This window comes from Chinchilla lanigera, unplaced genomic scaffold, assembly GCF_000276665.1.
Source record: "Chinchilla lanigera isolate Chin_1 unplaced genomic scaffold, ChiLan1.0 scaffold00030, whole genome shotgun sequence".
Classification (NCBI taxonomy): Eukaryota; Metazoa; Chordata; class Mammalia; order Rodentia; family Chinchillidae; genus Chinchilla; species Chinchilla lanigera.
Genome location: NW_004955431.1, coordinates 10243302 through 10256351, shown reverse-complemented (window position 1 = coordinate 10256351; position 13050 = coordinate 10243302). Strand labels below are relative to the sequence as shown.

General features: G+C 40.3%; 1 protein-coding gene across 2 annotated transcripts in view; it reads right to left on the bottom strand.

The window, feature by feature from the left end:
• The window catches only part of Dclk1 (doublecortin-like kinase 1), a gene marked incomplete at its 5' end in the record, with an annotated part of 326977 nt that overhangs the window by 46254 nt on the left and 267673 nt on the right, over positions 1-13050 (bottom strand). For both annotated transcript variants that reach the window (XM_005387689.2, XM_005387690.2), the window contains 3 exon segments: positions 4587-4733; positions 9038-9157; positions 10028-10085. In XM_005387689.2, coding sequence (XP_005387746.1) covers positions 4587-4733; positions 9038-9157; positions 10028-10085 — 325 coding nt within the window.

The window sequence follows — 13050 nt, the reverse complement described above, 5'->3', positions numbered from 1 at the left end:
GGTTGGAAATATTTAAGAAAGAACTGTTTCTGTATTGAACACATACAGACTTTTCTCTTGTAATCATTCCTTTAAAATACAGTGTAATAACCATTCATATAATATTTACATTATATTAAATGTTAGAAATTGTTTAAAGTACATGAAATGATATACGCAGGTTCTATGCAAATACTACACCATCGTATATAAGACACTTGAGCATCACAGGTTTGGATCTCCATAGACACTCCTGGAGCCAATCCCCAGTGGATCCTCAGGGAAGACTGAAGGGGACTCACTGCAAATTGACCCAGGCGTGTTTTTGTTCGTGAACTCTACTCCAGTACGCACTGTCTACCACTGTTAGCTCTGTACCACAAAATGGATTAATTTGGGGAATAAGAGTCTTGGGTTTAAGGCAGAAGGAAATCCATTATCTTTTGAGTTTGGTGTGACCTTGAATGGAAATTAAGAAGAGTTAGGACACAAACTGTGACTGGCCTTGGGGTGAACTGGACAACATTGCTGGCTAAATCTCCACGGAGTGACTAGAGGATCACGAGTTACACATGTCACGTTGTGGGCGGCCTGGAGCAAGCACAAACACTCCGGAAGAGTTTTCTACAAGAAAATTTCTGAACAAAAGAGACAGATTCTCCAGGAAACTGCTTTCTCCTGCTGGGGAGTTTGGAAGGTTTTAAACATATGTTTTCATACTGGAAGACAATGACAGTGTTTACTTCTGTAATCTAATAAAAATAGTGACGTAGGTTACATTTTTCCCGGTGAAGATTAAATTTTGTAAGGAGGTGACATCTGGGTGTATATTTTTTTAAAGACTCGCCCAGTTCGCTAGAAGAATCAAGGTACTGCTGGTTTTTGTGGCCAAAGATACAGGCTTGCCACCTAGTGGTAACTCCTGTACACTGCATTTCCCTCTCTCCCTTGTATGGAGCAGATGAGCTGGGAAATGGGTGGGGCCTGTCCCATCAGCTCTATCCTCTACCTTCTGTGAGGACGTGCGTGTACATCTCATCCACTCTGCCATTCACCTGCCACTCATCCCTATGATTATTATGCACCTGGCTCGATAAAAAGTGAAGCAAAAAGAACCATGGTTAACTTGGAGGAAAAACTTCAGCAATGATACAAAAATAATAAATTTACAAGGGATGCTTTTACTGGGTTAGTTCCCAGTGTTTATATAAAATGGAGTTGAAACATCATTGAGGTCAGGTCATATTTCCTTATTAAAATATTTTAACCTTGGGCTGGGGATTTAGCTCAGCGGCACAGCACCTGCCCTGCAAGCGCAAGGTCGTGAGTTCGATTTCCCGTACCGAAAAAAAAAATTTTTTTTTGACCTAACCAAGAACTTAGCTAAGACATTCATATGGTCAGTACAGATCTTTAAAGCTAAGCTACATTTTTATGTTAGGCTATAAGCATTAAAATAAAAATGCTAAAAGTTGTGTATACCCACTTACAGAAACATACAGCTGAATTAGACACTTATAAAAGACACTTTGTATTGACGTATTCATCAAGCACATAACTAGCAAAAAAAGTTATTAGCAATCTAATACTTTAGCAGAATTTTTCAGATCTGCAAATGAAACAGTAAATCAAAATGTACATGAGGCCTTTTTATTTATTGGGTAACTTTTCTTATAGTAAGCAAATGAAATCAAAATACTGTATTTATATGAACTTTACCATAGCACTTTTCAAAAACTAGTCTATAGTTCTACATTTCACTACCAAATAGTAAGTCCATGCATGGATGAAAGCAGTGTCAAAAAAATGAACAAAAGTTTTTACTGTATGCAATGTTATTGTGAAACAGTTTAATTTTTAGGGATAATGTAATTTTTGTTACACGAGGGACAAAAACCTAAAGGAACTAATAGTTATGTGTCTCTTTGACTTCATAAAATGCCCTAATAGGAGGTTTGAAGGAGTTATGTAACTTGTTCAAGTGGAAGAATGAAGCATTTAGCTTTGAACTTTGTCCATCTGATTTTAAATCTTCACATGTGAAGGTGTGCCCCCGATGATTGTGCTCTTGTACACGGAAAGTTTGACAGAATTTCAAAGTAACAGAGATTTAGCGTGCAATTAGTGATGGCATTCTACTTTGTTAAGTGTGTTTTTAAAATTGTATCCTGTAATACAGTTATCCCTGCAAAATTTGGCAGACCACTTTTTTTTTTGGTGTTGGGAATCGAACTCAGGACCTTGCGCTTGCCAGGCAGGCGCTTATGCCCCTGAGCTAAATCCCCAGCCCCTATCCCTGCAAAATTTGCCAACACCCGCCTTGTGTAGTAAAAAGTCACTATAATGGAGAATAGACAGTAGATTTCATGTGATATTTTAACCATATATTATGAGTGGCTACCATTGTTCCTGTATATATTTCAGACTCTTCAATTAGAAAAGGAATGAGAAAAGGAGGCGAGGATATCTTATACTTTTTGGATAATTTAAAGTAAGATACGTTCCAACGTGCACAGAACTTGAACAGGGTACTGCAGATTGTAGTTTGTAAAAGTACAAAGCTAGGTAATCATCTAAGGCATTTTCAGAAAAGGGTAATGCTGTGGAGTGGACCAAACAAACAACGGGTGGCCAACACTGAACTGAAATGAAAAAGGGGAAGGGAAGCGAACTTTAATTTTCAATCACTGAAGTTCTGGAGCTTAGAGAAATTATTAAACAAAGGCCCACTTGTAAGTCTGCTCTCAAGGGACTACCCTACGTAATTCAGGACACAGGAAAAATGAATGCAGTGGACAGAAAATTGCTGCAGTTCAAGGAGGCAGCTATGCAGAAGAGAATGTTTAGGCTGCACAGAAACGTGGAATTTGAGGTGCAATTAGGTCGGAACTCTGCTATTTGACCTCAGCTGCTGCTATTAGCTGTGGCCAGTAGCTACAAGTTTACCAACAGAACTGCAAAGAACTAATTACTTGAATGCCTATCTTTTCTTCCTAGACGTCAAGTCCACGAAGGAATGCGAGCTCGCTTGTTTCCTGGCACAGGGCCTGACACGGCAAGCACCCAGTTAACCTTCCCCTAAATGTAGTTTGGTGGCTTTAGAGTATATCAGAACCAGATTGAGATCTGGGCCTTTCTACTTGCAAGCTGTTAGAACCTTGGGTAGGCTATCTGCCTTCCAGGTACACGGTTTCTTTACCTGTGAAATGGTACATCCGAAGCATTTATCCTATGTCAGTGGTTGTGAGGATTAAGTAAGACAGTGACTGTGAAGAACTCAGCACACAGCTGAGCCCGTAGGTGGTTTTTGTTGTTTTTTGTTTTTTTTGGTTTTTCTCCGGTACCGGGACATAGGTGGTTTTTGATGGGAGCGGCTCTTATATTTGTGTAGTGGAAGTTAAATTGCTCATCCTCTGTAAACCTTGTGTATTTAGATCACTTTTGGGAGCTGTTTGCAATGTAGATTTCTGCACTCTGCCAACAGATTCAACTTCTGATTTGGTAGAGATACATAGAAGTTCAGAAATTTGTTTATTCGATTGTTTGTTTTTTGAGACAGGGTCTTGGTATGCAGTTCAGGATGGCTTTGAACTTACTGTATAGCCCAAGATGGCCTCACATTCATGGCAATCCTCCTGCCTCAGTCCGCCGGGATTACAGGCATGTAATCCACCACACCCAGGCAGAAATTTGCATTTGTAACAGGCATCTGGGAGTAATTCTACTGGAGAGAGTCTTTGGACCACCCTTGCAGAAACACTGCATTAGAGAACCTTCAATTTGCAGGTTACTGAAGAGAAGGACAAGCTAACACGAATCTCATATTACACATGATGTCCAGGGATGGATAGTGAAAGAAAAATAAAACTACATTATATTATGTGTATATAGCACATACATTCTATGAATATTACATATTTATGTAAAATTAAAGTTCTGGCTTGAAGAGCTGGTAGAAACTCATGTTACTTCCATATTTCTGAGTGACACCTCCCTCTAACCAGCGTCTCCCACTTTTCTTCCTCTCAACAGCCCCTTAGGAACGGGGCTAGGAAGGGACCCTCGCCTGCTAGTATGGAGAACTCTCATTATTTCCTTAGAGATATGGAATTCAAGGCAAACTGTATAGTTTTAAAGTAGGGGAAGGCTTTTTAAAAAATCAGTCTTTTTCATGATTATTTTTATGCTGATGAGCTGGTGCCTTTAAAACCCCTTGTGATTTATTTCTCTTAGGTTTCAGATCATTTCATTAAGATGTAAAGGTAGGATGACTAGAAGATGTATAAATGGGCTCCCCCGCCAGGAAAAACTTTGTGACACAAAAGTGCTGTAGATAAATAACATCCATGTAATGTATCTGGCCACTATTTTGTCTGTACTTCCATTCTTGTGCCTGGTATTTGTTTGGCAGTAAGTTAGGTGCTCTTAATGGCATATAAACCCTGATAGATCCATTTAAGTGGTTAATCTCCCTGGAGATACTAAGCTGGAAATAAGCTTTTAAAGTAAAAATTCTGAAAAGAAAGGAAAGAAAAGAACGAGGTGAAATTTATATTCAGTCATGAGGGCTTAGCCTCAGGATGCCCTGAAGTTCGCATTCCTCTTACCAGCAGGTTCTCTGGCTTGATGTCACGGTGGACGATGTTCAGGCTATGCAGGTACTTGATGGCACTAGCCAGGTTGTACAGCATCCCACTGGCATCTCGCTCGGTGTATTTGTTAGTGGAAGTAATGGCGTCAAAAAGGTCTCCACCCTGAGGAGAGAACAGCGGGCGGAGCAGCACATTAACAGATGGGCGATGGTGCTGCCTGCAGAGAGGACCGACAAACCATAGAGAAAGTGAAGAATGGACGCGGGATCTTCCCTGCCCCTTGCCTCTCATAGGACCAAAGACTTTATGGTGATTGCTCTTTTCATTATGAAAGAATGGCATTTCCTTCAGAGCTCAAGAAAGGAGCAGGATGAGGCTTCTCTGACAGCAGACACGTGGCCACCTCCACAGCTCCCACTTGGGAAGAGTCGATGGAGCTGGGTCCCCAAGGCAGAGACCTGGAGAAGCCTCGTGAAGCGTAGGTCGCCTTCCGGCACGTGCAACCTTCCTCATGCAGCTGCCAGCTGAAGTGCAAATTCATAATCCTCAACCTCGCCCAAGGACAAGTAATACTGCAAGGGGCACACTTCAGCTTCTGCTGCCTTGTGAAATTATTCACACACACACACACATACACACACACACACACACACACACACACCTCTGATTGTCTAGATTTAGCTCTCTTGGAGTGGGTGTAGTGTTTTCTTTTTCAGTAATATGCCACTTTGTAAGGAATGGAAAAAACGGATCAGAAGGCATCACACCAAAGATGAGAGAGAAAGGGAGGGAGGTTACAGAAATCTCAAAGAAAGTTTTCTAGGACTATTATTCATTTGAAGTTTTGCTTCCCCTTTTTCCTTGCTAATTCTTGCCACTTGATGAAACAGTGAGTTTGGCCTCCAGCTTACATTTATCTGAAACCCTTTCAGGGAATTTGTGTGTGATTTACTAACAATGTCCCATCATTCTTGCATACAGTGCAGCAGACAGCCAAACACAGTTCCCAAATACTTCATCTGTTACTTAATGTGGGACTTAATTTTCCGTCTTAAAATAGCAAAAGCAAAATACAGGCCTTGGAGGCTAACAATATTTAGATCTCACTAGCGAGACTGGATCTTCTGTTTTCTTCTGCCATCTCCATTCTGGAAACTTCTCTCAGTGTGTCTTAAGCAGTAACAGTTCTCAAACTAAGCACATCCAGTTTTATTTTGTTTCCAAACAGACTGTTTATCTCTCAACTTTGTGTTTCTCTCAAAGGCAAGGCAAGTTTTCCCACTGGCTATCACTGGAGGAGGCTATCACTGCTCACTGAGGCCAGGCATCCTGCCATCCCATCCTCATCCTCCACCACAGTCCACAAATCTTACCAGTGCTGTCTTTAAAGCAGTTCTCATACGCCTCCTTCTGAGCCATCACATCTAGTTATTCAGAACGTAGGACCCCATTGTGTTGTTGCGGACTGTTGTCTTTTGGAATTACCACCCACATCGCTTCATTCTGAACTTCTTTTTCCTAAGCACCTTGCACAACAGCATTTACTTTCTTCTTAGTTACTGTTGGTTTCACTGCTCCTTCCCCACAGCCTAAGGAAAGGCTCTTTGTGTTCTGCCCACAATGTTCCTTTTTTTTTTTTTCCGCAGCTCTAGGGATTGAATGCATGCATGGCCTTCACACTGAGCTACATCCTCAGCCCTTCTTTATATTTTATTTTGGGACAGGATCTTGCTAAATTGCTGAGTTGCCCAGGCTGGATTTGAACTTGTGATCCTCCTGCCTCAGTATTCTAATGTGCTGTAATTACAGGCATGCTCCTTCACACCCAGCTTTTCTGCCATTTCCTAAGGCAATAATCTTTGTGCCCGAGGTAGTGTAACAGACAGGGCAAATGTCCTTCAGAGTTAGCATTTTTCTTTTAGAGACAAAGTGCTTTTCTAGGGACCACACCCTGCTCTCCTGTCCCAGAGGAGTAAACAGCACATGCAGATGATAGCTCCAGGAGGTCAAGGTCCAGTTCCACAGCAGGAGTGAGGAGGAAAAGGCCTGAGATAGCCAAGGGATAAAACAGCGTGGAAATTTTATTATCTGTGTCTTATGGTAGTCCCTCTCCTCTCCGTTCTTACTATATAAGGGCCTTACACAGCTGAACACAATGGTACAGTTACTTGTGGCAGTGTGAGACCCTTTCATGCCCCGGGAGCAAGCTTCGAGGAAAGCCCTTTTCTCTTTTTTCCAGGCCGCCATTTTGGTGGTGATGAAGGGGCAGCAAGCAAACAGACCTGAGTGCCTGGTAACAGTAGGATATTACTGCTCCTGTGTTCACACCAGGCCAGGATTCGTGGGGTCTGAGTCTGTCACCCTCAGGGTCCCCTTCCTGGACTGCCCCTTTCACTCCTTGCGGCAGCCTTGTTTGGCTCCTGAGGGTCCTTAGCCGTGCCGCTTCCTCCACTACCCCCCTTCCTCTGAACACGTGAGTGACAGCAGAAGTCTAAAGTCTCATTACCAATATTTCTAGAATTTCACTTAACAACTTTGACATCACTGTTTCCCAGAAGCCAAGCGTTGGTTGTTCTATAGCCTCAGATTCTCCTGGACACACTTCTCAGGCTTTGAGAAGATCCTGGCCAAATTCCTTAGGGAAACATTCAAATCAAGGCTAGCACTGGCCTCCATGTCCCAAGAAGACTCCACACTTGTTCTCAAGGCAATTCTGAGTCTGACTAAACCTAAGGGCATTATTTTTGATAGCACAACTGTGGGACCTCAGAGCTGGACTAAAGACCTTCTGTGACCTTGTGAGGGTGTCCTGGTCACTGGAGAGACTCACAAAGGCTGTTAACGGGAGCTGTCGAGGCACAATGGGTTAGCGTGCATTACTTATACAAAGGCTGTTAAATGCAATGGAGACCTGACTATCCTCTCCTGACAAGCATACTGACTTCCCACAAAATGTGCTATAAACACTTGAGCCTTTGCCTCTTTCATCTTTCATCTCCAAATTTATTTCAGTCGTCGATCTCCAAAAACCAACAGCGTTGACCTAATCAATATGCACATAGAGGGAGAGTTTGTATGGTTTGAAGCTGTCAGTATAAAAAATAATGTCATGGTAAAAATGTTTACCTTTGGTGCTAGAGAAAGTATAATCTACAAGTTTGGTAAACAGAGAACTTGATAATAAAATACCAACATGTAAATCCAAATAAATAAAATTGACCTTTGCTTGTTGGAGTAACAGTTTCACAATTTTACCACAAAAATACTGTCATGTTTTGTCATTTTCAGCCTCAAACATGACAGTAATTTTGTCAGCCTCAAACATGACCACATTCTTGTGTTACAACTAACAAGCCTTCACTCTTCCAGATGAAACAGGTCATAACTTGAACTAGAAAAAAAAAGGCAAATATAATTAAATAAACAACCACTCAGTTTTTAAAAAGCCAGTACCTCTAAAGTCAAGCAACCCTCTAAAACAATGAGCATGTTTCTATAGAGGAACCGGCTGAACACTTTTCTATATGGTAACAAGTTGGTGTATTAAATGCTTTCCTTATCTTAAATATGGAAGAAAAGAAAATCTCACATCATAGTCACCAGCTAAGCTGTAAGTTTCAAAAATGGCTCCTCAAGCCCCGGACTCTGTCTGCTGGTGCACAGGATTATTCCAGAAATGAGGGCAGGGAACTTACAACACCTTACAACCAAAGTAGAAATTTCTTAAGTCTTCAGGTAGGCAGCACATCAGAAAAAGCTTTGAGAAAAAAATAACTTCATAAGAATGAAACATTCTAGATTTTAAAACTTCTAGTTACTGATAATTTGAAATGTATGGATGTAATGAGAACATTAAGCCACTACCAACACCTGGCTGAGCTGATATTCTATGTTTTCATAGACTAAAAAGGTAATTTTATGTGACATTATGAAATTACAATAGCCACTGAAAGAAAGTAGTCTATTTACATTATTATTATAGCTGTTATTATTTTATTATGTTAGTGACAAAAATGGAAAGCCAGGTTTTGCAAAATTGTTGATATCTTTGGGTATAGTTCATAGAGAAATGAACAATATTCTACTACAACAATGACAAAAATTATAATGGTATTTAATACTTTCTGTATTACACAGATGGGTGGAAATGAGGCACAGGGAAATATACCCTAGGTCGAGGAGCTACATAGCCCAAGGGCAGTTCTTAGGCCCCTTTAGTATATTTCCATCATTATTAATTTTTTTAGTAATGGGGTGCTGGGGATCAAACCAGGGCCTGGTGCATGCTAGGCAAGTGCTTTGCTGCTGAGGTACATCCCCAGCCCTTCATTAAATATTCTTAACACTGTGCCAATAACAGAAATGACAGACTGGATACTGGTGGAAAGAAATAAAGAGAAGAGCAATATCACCTAGGAAAGTATGATGCCTTATATGCAAGTTTATCTCTTTTCCAAAATACACACCTTTACTAGTTCCATGACAAGATACAGTTCAGTTGGCACATCCATCTCCTCAATCAGAAGGACAATATTAGGATGCTTCACTCTTCTTAAAATAGACACTTCATTCTGGATCATGTGCTCCTATCCAAAGGAAAAGTTAACTTAATCAGTGTATACAAAACACAAAAAAGCTGACTCAAAATAATATAACTATACTGTCTGAGGATCAAGGGAGGTGCATTTGGTAAAATATAATGACATTCTAGTAACCTAGAATTGTTAAAGGATGTTGAAGGTCTTTAGATGATTAAATTTGGATGATTAGACCACAAAAATAAGGAAAGTAAAACGAAGGTAAGAAGCCATTTGAACTAACTTTTATTCCAACAGTGTTTATAAAGATATATTCTAAACAACATATAGCATTCTATTCCACCAAAATGAAACTCTGAGGGTAAGTTTATGTTCATTTGGAGATGATCCCTGTTTATAACTTCAGAACCTTTTTTTTTCTTCATAAAAATAAACCTTAAAGAAGGAAGGGAAAAATATATGTATATAGAAGGATAGCTGGGATAATTGTACTGCTGATGTCTGATGGTTTATTGAAAGGAACAGCTAATGTTTAAAATTTTTTGATCAATTTTGCATGTTTATATCTGGTGATCTGAACAACTAAATTTGAGGACAATAATATGCAATGTAACAACCATTTGGGAATTTCTACCATCTTGTTTGGTGAAGCACTGTGTCATTTCTAGTGTTTTCTTTTTTTATTATTTTTTTTCTCTTTCATGGTTTGATCAATCTTGCAATCTTACATATGGTAATCTGAAGAACTTCCTTTAAGATAACAATATGAAATATAACAACCACTGTTAATTCTTATCATTTTGTTTTGAAACCCTGAATCATTTTTATTGTTTTTGCTTTGTTTTGTTTTTGTCCATGTTGTTGTTATCATTGTTTTTTATTCTCTTTATAATAAAAAAGAATAAACCTTATACATACTTTGCCTCGACATTTGCTTTTCTTGATAATTTTCAGAGCATACTCCCTAGCAGTTGACCTGCAAAGAGAAAGCAATTTTTAAAAATAAAATTTAATTACACATGAATTGAATCATTTTATTAGCGATTAATTTCTTAACCCACAGACCTCACAGAGTGGTACAAATACTTTGTGAAACACTCTTCTGTTTTGAAAACAAAGAAATATGCAAATGTTTATGGGTTGACCACGGGTAAGGACAACAAATACGTTCACACAGACAGATCCTGAGCTGTCCTTGCACTAAAAACAGTGCCACGGCTACTGCCATGTTTAACTCCTCCTGCTAAGTTGCTCCTCTCTTCTTGGAAGTAAGAAAGCAGGGATACAAGGCAGATGTCAGTTTCTGCCCTCCTGGCCACAGTCTTTCTTGAGCTTCTCTATCCCTGGGGGCAGCAACGACCATTTTCTGAAAGGTTCTGGGGGTCATGATGAAGACTTCCATGAAGGAGACACATTCTCTAGGTTGCAGTTCCATGTGAGAGCCTGTCTATGAGTCCTGCTGGAGAACTCAGGAATGATACAAGTATTTTCAAGGTGTATAGGAAAGAATACAACTATGTCAGGAAATTCTTGGGCCCTTTGGGTTTTTTATAGCTGTCTCATTTCATAGGAAGAAAAATGGAAGGTACAATTAAAATTAACTCACTTTCCCAAAGCCACCTTCCAGTGTTAAAATCGGGATTCTTAGTTCCTAGAGTCCATTCTTCCCTCAGCCCAACCCACAGTGTCCTTCCTCTGAGACGGGTGTGGGAGTGAGGGTTTAGTCATATTGCTACTGTTAAGTACTTCCAAAGTGTGCCAACATCTCTAAGATGTAGTAGTGCCAAACTTAAGGAAATCGCTACTATCAAAGAACATGATGCACACTCAGTGAGCATAAAAAATCACTATGGCACATGCACTGCACTTTTCACTTCTGCTGTTAAGTCACAAGAATTTAGCTTTTTACATACAGCCAGAAGCCAATGACATGGATTCAAATAGATGCAACAGAAATGAGGTTGATTAAGAACATTGTAAACAGGGTGGGCGAATTAGCTCAGTGGCACAGTGCCTGCCTGGCAAGCACAAGGTTGTGAGTTCGATTCTCGGTACTGAAAAAAAACAAAAACAAAAAAGACACTGTAAACAAAAAAGCGTTTTAAAATCTCTAGGATGGTGAATTAAGTGAAATTTCCCAGTTATGTGGTTACAATAAAGTGATTTGCTTATAGACAGATTAAGAGGCTAGGTATTAAAAATGTGTTTCAAGGATGTTTTAGAAACTGAAGGGGGAAGGATGAGGAAAGGAAGGAAGGAAGAAGAAAAAAAGAGAATAGAAGGAAAAAGTGGAAACAAAATTTCGTAAATAAGGAGGGAAAGAGAGCTTGAAGGGAGGGGAGAGGAATGGGAAAGAAAAAGAAGCAAGAAGTATGTACAGATACAAATTCCCTATGATGAATGTTGTAATTGTGTAAATCTGAAATGTCCCAATAAAATTTAAAAAAACACATTGTTATATTAACCTTTATTAATAGTGAAAAATAAATACAAGCTACAAAATGTGAACAGAAAAAGAAGAAGAAGAAAGGGAAGGGGAAGGAGAAGAGGAGGAGGAAGAGAAGAAGAAGGAGGAGGAAGAGGAGGAGGAGGAAGAAAAGGAGGAGGAGGAGAGGAGTAGGAGAGGAGGACGAGGAGGAAGAGGAGGAGGAAGAAGAGGAGGAGGAGACAGAGGAGGAGGAGACAGAGGAGAAGAACAAGAAGAGGCAGAATAGAAACTCTCTTCCCAGGAAAAGACCTTCTTAGGGAGAATATGGCAGGTGAGTTCCTAGCTCCTCCTGACGTCTGCCCTGGACTCGGAAGAACCTTAAAAGGCAGTGTAACTGGTTCTCTTTGAACACAGCCAGCTGACCTAATTTCTTTAGATTCCATGTAAAAGAGCCTAAAGCCCAGTTGGTTATTAAAACCCCACAGAACCACTTGTGATTAGTGATCACTGGATAGCTAAACAAATTCCCACTCTCGGTGTATCTATTAAGACCAAAACAAAGAAAGCACCTGGAGCCCCACTTTCCAGAACTCCTGCTGGAGCCCCACCAAGAACTACTTTTCTTTCATATATCTCCAGTAAACCCCTTTAACCTTCTTTCTGTCCACAATTTCATTTTTTGATTTCATGAGATAATAGACTGGGTTTGTTTGATGATAGCTGTTTTATAAAACTACTCCACTGCCCAGGGCCTCCACACATTACAGAAGGCTTGGCTTGTATAAGACAGAGGGCCCCTTTCAGAGGCCTCTTCTTAAGGGGCTTCTGAAGTCTTTGAAAGTTTGAACATTCTTAAAGAGGAAAACAAAAATTTGAAGGATTTCTGGATTCTGCTTTTCACGAATCACTAAAAGATTACAAGAAAGCAATCCAAGGCTGGAATCTATGAGCAATTTTCTCTCTGACTTGGAATGTTTCATTTCATAGCAGGGGAATCTAGACCTGAAGTGACAGCTTTGATCGCACCAGAAATTTCAGGCAGGACCAGAAGCAGGAAGGTGCTGAGAAAAGCTGGCTTTTCTGTTCTCCACCTCTGCAACATGGAATATTGGATGACTGGCCTAGGCTGGTAACGAAAGGGGATTTCTTAGCTATGTGATTCCCATGTTTGCCATTTGATCCTCATTTCCATTGTAGGCATCATGTTAGAGCACTGTAGTGAAGGGCTGGTGTGGGATCCAGGAAGGCTGCATTCTCCTCCATAGTTAGACAGACAAGGAGTAGAATCCCTGGTAAGTATATGGATGGGTTGCTTCCCAAGAGCCCAGGCTAGCAGTCTGTGCCCCAAAAGTGAAACTGCACAGGGAGGGACCACAGGTTGACTAAGGTCTTGTGGCTTTCCTTCCTAGAACCTTTCATAATATAATTAAACATTCCATTAAATTGATATACTTTACATCAGACAATGAGCCTCATGGAGGACCACCAAAATTAATTCCCTGAGGGCAGAACT